The 7,500-nt window shown below is 47.3% G+C and overlaps 1 protein-coding gene across 1 annotated transcript in view; it reads right to left on the reverse strand.

Annotated features, from left to right (window-relative positions):
* tead1a (TEA domain family member 1a) overlaps nucleotides 1-6,067 on the reverse strand; it is a gene marked incomplete at its 5' end in the record, with an annotated part of 24,938 nt that extends 18,871 nt beyond the window's left edge. Inside the window, 2 exons of the mRNA XM_083665653.1 lie at nucleotides 4,904-4,978; nucleotides 5,968-6,067. Of these exons, the coding sequence (XP_083521779.1) occupies nucleotides 4,904-4,978; nucleotides 5,968-6,067 (175 nt within the window). The remainder of the gene's footprint in view (nucleotides 1-4,903; nucleotides 4,979-5,967) is intronic.
* Between the last annotated feature and the right edge of the window lie 1,433 nt (nucleotides 6,068-7,500).

The following is a 7,500-nucleotide window of genomic DNA, read 5'->3' on the forward strand; positions in this document are numbered from 1 at the left end:
AGTGTGCAATGTGCAAGGCTGCAGGCTAGGAGCTAAGCAGGCTACGCTATTGCAGCCAAGCCAGACTGTTGTAATGAAATGTAATGATATGTATATTTGAGAGAGAGAGGGCATCACCAGGGGGTTGTGTGTGTGTGTGTGTGTGTGTGTGTGTGTGTGTGTGTGTGTGTGTGTGTGTGTGTGAGTGAATACATCACCAGGGGGTTGTGTTAGTAGAATGGGGCCTGATCATGTTATCACTGTAACAGGGAACATCAGCGCTGCAGGAGAGACTTCCTCTGCCTGATAGTCCCACAGATCTCCTCTTGGACCAGTAAGACATCTTCTCTCATCTTCCCTGGGACCAGTAAGACACCTCCTCTTGGACCAGTAAGACATCTTCTCTTGGACCAGTAAGACATCTTCTCTCATCTTCCCTGGGACCAGTAAGACACCTCCTCTTGGACCAGTAAGACATCTTCTCTTGGACCAGTAAGACATCTTCTGTTGAACCAGTAAGATGTATTCTGTTGGACCAGTAAAAGGTGGTCTGTTGGACCAGTAAAAGGTGGTCTATTGGACTAGGAAGCAGCTGCTGTATCCATCCAAAACACATGCTCCTCCAGGAGACACCCTTCCCCCCCCCCAGAAATGACAGCAAAGGAATCTAACCCACGTAAATAATCCATTTCCACACTTCTTATGATAAAGGTTCCATAACATAATATATGCCATTTAACTGACGCTTTTATCCAAAACGGCTTACATTGCAGTGAGTACATACATTTTTCAGTATATATGGTCCCAGCAGGAATCAAACCCACAACCTAAGCATTGTTAGCGCCATGCTCTACCAACTAATAATGATCTTCAAGGCTCAATGACAGCACAGGAATCTAACCCACAGAAAGAATCCATTTCTACACGTATGATAAAGGTTATGATAACATCTGATGTGCAGTACATGGTTAATGGTCTTCAAGGTTCAGTAACAGAATGATCGTCTGGTGAGAAAGAAAAATAGAAAAAGCCTTTTATCCGTTGCCATTCAGAACCACCTACTCATCGGACACACCGCTATTACAGTAGTTGATTAGCCCATCATCATCATCATCATCATCATTGACGTAGGGGCAGTTGATTGAATTAGAGGCAACCCATCTCCTTTCAAGCCTTTCTCTGTCCGATCTCTTAGCATCCCGGCCGCCGTGAAAGCCTGTCCACGTCTCGTACAACATGACATTTCATCGAGGCACCGAGAGAGACGTGCGCTTCCTTTATCTCACCTTGGAGAGGACGGAGCACGCGGTTATTATTTCAATATCCCTCCATCTGAAGGAGACTATTCACCGGCCCCTGCTGCTGCAGATCCATTATCATTGACACGTCTCTTTTGTAGAGGTAATAATTGGGAACATTGAGAGGCTGTTCTGGTGGAAAAACATGTTGTTTTTTTTCTTCTGAGAGACCCTGACTTCTGCCTTGACATTGTGCTTTAGAGAGGATACAGAGCAGAGGGGAGGCTGGTGGAGGTAGAAATCGGAGGACGGGCTTGTTGCAGTGCATGGAAACCAGTGGAGGCACAAATCGGGAGGACAGGCTCATGACACTGTTCCTCATTCCGTTTCGTGCATTACAATGAGCCCGTCCTCCAATTTCTACCTCCACCAGCCTCCCCTGACCAGCCTCCCCTGATGTTGCTTTCAATGTGACCTTTCTCTGACCCCGAGTGACACAACACCACAGATGAGGGTTTCAGGCCTCAACACCACAACAACTAGTGTCTTTAACCACCTTTAAACACACTCCAGCCAAACCAGGGGGCTCTGGACGGTAGAGACACGGATGAACACAGTTACACGTGGCAGAGGACTGTAGCCACACACACACACACACACACACACACACACACACACACACACACACACACACACACACACACACACACACAAAGATATAGGCCCAGACTATTCACAGAGTCACTGAGTGGTGTTTCATAAGCTTCTAATGAATACAAACACGGTCACCACTAATGATCCCAGACTGAGTGTGTGTGTGTGTGTGTGTGTGCGTGCGTGTGTGTGTGTGTGTGTGTGTGTGTGTGTGTGTGTGTGTGTGTGTGTGTGTGTGTGTGTGTGTGTGCGTGCGTGTGAGGAGGAAACGTCTGTCTATTCAGCAGCTACCTCAGCTGGGTAGATTAGTGCATACCACAGCTCTCCTGACAGAGCACCATGGAGATGCTCCTGTTAGGGACGGAGAGAGGGCCCGCGGGACACGTGCCTCGGGAGGGTTTAGGAAGGACCGGAGCGGTGACCCTGTATGAAATGTGACTTGTTAACAACGGTGGACGCTGAGGTCACCGACATGACGAACCATTTAAAGGTAATCTCTGGCAAACAAGGGCAAAACATTGAATTACCTTTTCAGTTCATGCCACATGATTGAAATGCCATTCATCACAATTGCATTTCTCTCTTAATCAGAGCCTTGTACACACAAATGGGAAATCAATTTGGACTGCATTATTGTGAATACATGTCGTTGTTTCCAAGCAACAAGCTTGTTTATGTGAGGCTCAAAACTGTCTCTCAGCCCAAGATAGGGAAGAATTATGGAAAAAAAAAAATATATATTTTGAATAATAAAATAGACTTATTCTGGCATATTCAGGTACAGACAAATTCAAGCAACAGCAACACTTGGTCCTCTCAGAGACTTTCCATGTAAAATAAAGGTTGAAAAAACACCCTCACACTATTAATACGGTAGAACTGTGTATGGAGAACAGGGGAGGCTGGTGGAGGTAGAAATCGGAGGACGGGTTCATTGTGATGCATGGAACGGAATGAGGAATGGTATCAAACACATGTGACCCACAGACTCTGTGTTTCATGCCATTCTTCATTCCGTTCCATGCATGACAATGAGCCCGTCCTCCCGATTTCTACCTCCACCAGCCTCCCATGTCTACTTGACCTACTTGTATAGGTCACTGGCCTACTCAGAGATACTTTAACACATCTACTCTGTGGAACAACGTGAGGAAGAGGAGGAGGAGGAGGAGGTAGAGGAGGAGGAAGAGGAGGAAGAGGAGGAGGAGGAAGAGGAAGAAGAGGAGGAAGAGGAGGTAGAGGAGAAGCAAGGGGAGGAGGAGGAGGAAGAGGAAGAGGAGGAGGAAGAAGAGGAGCAAGGGGAGGAGGAGGAGGAGGAAGTGGAGGAAGAAGAATAGGAAGAGGAGGAGGAGAGTGTTTGTTTGTCGTCGTCGTCGTCCCCCCCCCCCGTGTCATCTCCTCCCACCCCAGTGCTAATGACACGGAGGTGGAACCACGGAACCCTGTGGAAACTGTTCTGTTTGCTGTCTGAAGCGGCGGCCATGTTTGTTTTAGTACCCACAGTGTTATTCACAACAGACTGGTTATAGTGAAGCTTGTCTCAACTCGACTGCAGAAGAAGATACAAAAGTGACTCAAGTTTTGTACTTTTAAGCACCTGGACCAACGTTACAGGTGTGTGAACATTTTCCACTAAAACTACTTTGGTGCAACATTTGGTCTTGTTCAACACGTGGCTCTGTGTCTATTCCTCAAGGACTGTGCATTCAAGTACTCCTCCGAAAATCGGAGCTTCCCACCAAGATGTACACGGCGTGACTATGCAAAGCTAGCTGTCAAAGCCCCACAATTGTGCCTATCGGGCTCTCTGATGGCCAGTTCTGAGACAGCCCTGAGCTAGAAACTCTGTATTCTCAGAGGTACATGAGTTGGCGAATTGGACGTTTCCTAGTTTCCTAGTTCCAAAGAGCAAATCAATGCAGCGTAACAGTTGCAACACAACGGCCTCCACTTCCGGCCCTAGGTCATAGCTATTGTCCAGATATCTGGGACCAGGCCAGCCTCCCTTCCTCCAGGTACTGTGCTGCTGATAGGTTTCCTACGCACAGCTCCTATTCTTCTTCTGAGCCACCCAAGCCAGACCTCTGCCATTATCTGTCATCTTCCCGGAGCGTCTCACACTCACACAGACACACATATACAGTACACACACACACACACACACACACACACACACACACACACACACACACACATACACACACGTACACACACACACACACACACACACACACACACATACACACACACACACACACACACACACACGTACACACACACACACACACACACACACACACACACACACACACGTACACACACACACACACACACACACACACACACACGCACACACACACACACACACACACACACACACACCCCCAGCCACCCCCTACCTACACATCCCCAGCCACCCCCTACCTACACATCCCCAGCCACCCCCTACCTACACAAACAATATCCTTCACCAGGAAAGAGAGGCCTGCAGGTTAGAGTCATTATCAACACCGCTCAAATAAGTGAACTCCGGAGCAGGCTAGCGGAGTGTGTGTGTGTGTGTGTGTGTGTGTGTGTGTGTGTATATATATATGTGTGCGTGCGTGTGTGTTTAAATTTAGAGAGAGGAGAGCAAGCTAAGGATGGAGGGGGCATCGTATTGAGATTTATTTAACCGGACCTCAATAAAGAGAATGCTAAATGTAAAATAACATTATAGATAATAATACTAATACTAATACTACTAATAATAATTTAAAAAAAATATAATAATGTATTACATTTATAAAGCACTTTCCATTATCCAAGAATAATCTCAAAGTGCATAAAATGAAAGACAAAAAACACTAAAGGAAAACAAATCTATATATATAGAGAACCATATAATAAAATATGAAAAATGACAAAAGTCTACAATATAGAGTATGATGTTATATGTGTAAGAGAAAAACGTCCAGGTTAGGAGGGCAAGTCGCTGAGGTCTGAACTTCCTGCTTCAGGCTGAAGCCCAGAACCCTCAGGATCTGACTCACCTAATGACTGATGACGCGTTGCATGAAGAGATAAAGTCCTCCGCCCGCTATCAGCCCTCGGATCCCAACCGTAGCCTAAACAACCGCGGAAAAAACATGGCAAACAAAAGCGAGGGATTTAGGAGGAAAGCTGAAAGGAGAGCTGATGAGAGGCGCTGATCATTTCCATCAGCGGTGTTTTGGAGAGAGAGATGCGGCAGATTAAAACAGGCAGATGTTTTTAATCATGAGGACGCTGTTTGTGAAATGCTGATCCAGCGATTTCTGTGGTGAAACGTGTGTTATGTCATATGCTTCATGCTTCTTCCTTGTCGCACTGACAGAGTCTGTCACTGATACGACTGCACTTAGAAACATTAATGGAGCCATGGTGATCTCTAACTTAATATAATAACAACTTGTGTGTGTGTGTGTGTGTGTGTGTGTATGTTTGTGCACTGTGTAACACAGTAACACTGTGATGACAACTTTGTGTAACACTCTAGCCCCACCTCTGTGTCTGTGTGTGTGTGTGTGTGTGTGTGTGTGTGTGTGTGTGTGTGTGTGTGTGTGTGTGTTTGTGCGTGTGTGTGTGTGTGTGTGTATGTGTGTGTTTGTGCGCGTGTGTGTGTGTGTGTGTGTGCGTGTGTGTGTGTGTGTGTGTGTGTAGTAACACTGTGATGACAACTTTGTGTAACACTCTAGCCCCACCTCTGTGTCTGTGTGTGTGTGTGTGTGTGTGTGTGTGTGTGTGTGTGTGTGTGTGTGTGTGTGTGTGTGTGTGTGTGTGTGTGTGTTTGTGCGTGTGTGTGTGCGTGTGTGTGTGTGTGTGTGTGTGTGTGTGTGTGCGTGTGTGTGTGTGTGTGTGTGTGCGTGTGTGTGTGTAACACTGTGATTACTTTACAAATACCACTGCATTAATAATAATACACCCGTGTTTGACTCCATCCCATGCATTACAATGAGGCGGTCCTTCGAGTTCTACCTCCCCTGCTTCAGTGACAGTTACAACTCAACACATGGAACCAGGGTGGACAGGGTCAGAGGTCATCCCCATGCTGCCGGAGCAGAGGTTCCATGGTTGCCACGGCTGCAGCGCAGATGCTCCACTATGATGTCACTGGCGTAGCGCCAGCTGTACCGTTTAGGTAGCCCCCCCGCCCCCCCCCCTTCACCGTCTGCCATGTCCGAGGCTGGGGGGGGGGCTGGGGGGGGGCTGAAAGTGCAGCGCAGCAGACCGTGTTGAAACGTTCCCTTTGTGACACTGGGTTTACCTCAGGGCACGGAGGGTTTGACAGTGGGGGGGGGCTGTGTGTGTGTGTGTGTGTGTGTGTGTGTGTGTGTGTGTGGACAGGGACAGGGACAGGGACAGACAGGCCCAGGCAGGCCCTCCTGCAGCCAGCCCCCCCCCTCACACCCCCCTCCAACCCCCACACACCAGGAGGACGACCATTGTTCCCCCTGCTCTCCAAACAAAGCCTGCCCCCCTCACTCCCCCATGCCCCCTGGTGCCCCCTGCTACACACCAGCCCACCGCCCCATTGTTGCTCAAACAAACCCCAAACCCGGTCCAAAACAAACCCCAAACCCACTCCCAAACAGACCCCAAACCCACTCCCAAACAGACCCCAAACCCACTCCCAAACAGATCCCAAACCCACTCCCAAACAGACCCCAAACCCACTCCCAAATGTCATTACATATTAATTTTCTTACACTCCATTTGCTCTGTGTTGAACAGTCCCCCCCACACACACAAATACAGCCTGCCACCTCTTTCTCTTTCTCATCCCCTTTCTCATCCCCTCTCTCTCTCCCTCATCCCCTCTCTCTCTCCCTCATCCCCTCTCTCTCTCCCTCATCCGACCTCTCCCAGGCTATCAGATGATAATGGTGTCTTATCAGGCTGGCTAAATGAGATATACAGTATTTCTCCATGGCTATTCCACTGTTCATTTTCTCTACTTTGTGAATGTCAGGTTGACAATAACAACTACTGAATGATCGGCCCATGCAATATTACATGGCATTATGACACGTCAAGGGACCAAGGCCTTCAGCTTATATAATGTTATCTCTGCTTTTCCTGATATTACTTCCTGGTTGCTTTGTTGCCAAGTCTTTCTGCACCTGCTTAAATAAAGGTTCAATCAACGCAATGATTGTTTTTTTTTATAATAAAATATGTTTAGTTAGAAAAAGTATACACAATACAAAGACAAAAAAAAAAAGACAAAAAAAGACCTTACTCCCTTTAGAATACTGAAGATGAACTAGTATGAGAAGAAGGATGTTTACGTTTCACATGCAGTACATTGTTCCCTCGCTGAAAAGTTAAATCACCTGTTGATTTCAACACACCGCAAAGAAAATCACCAGGGGAACAAGAAAAACAAATGTATAAAGGATTATTTGGGATACAAATCCAAGGTGTCTTTTTCCGACAGTTATGAACTCCTCATTCCAGAATGACAGTGGTTCCGTCCACACAACGTCCACCAGCTGTGGCTTCTATGGCGGATCAGACGTGTCTCTTCTGTAGCCTGGTGGTCCAGTGGTCCAGTGGTCCAGTGGTCCAGTGGTCTAGCACCATGGCCTACAGTGCACACATACAGTGC

This window comes from Argentina silus (assembly GCF_951799395.1).
Source record: "Argentina silus genome assembly, chromosome: 3".
In the NCBI taxonomy this organism is placed as follows: Eukaryota; Metazoa; Chordata; class Actinopteri; order Argentiniformes; family Argentinidae; genus Argentina; species Argentina silus.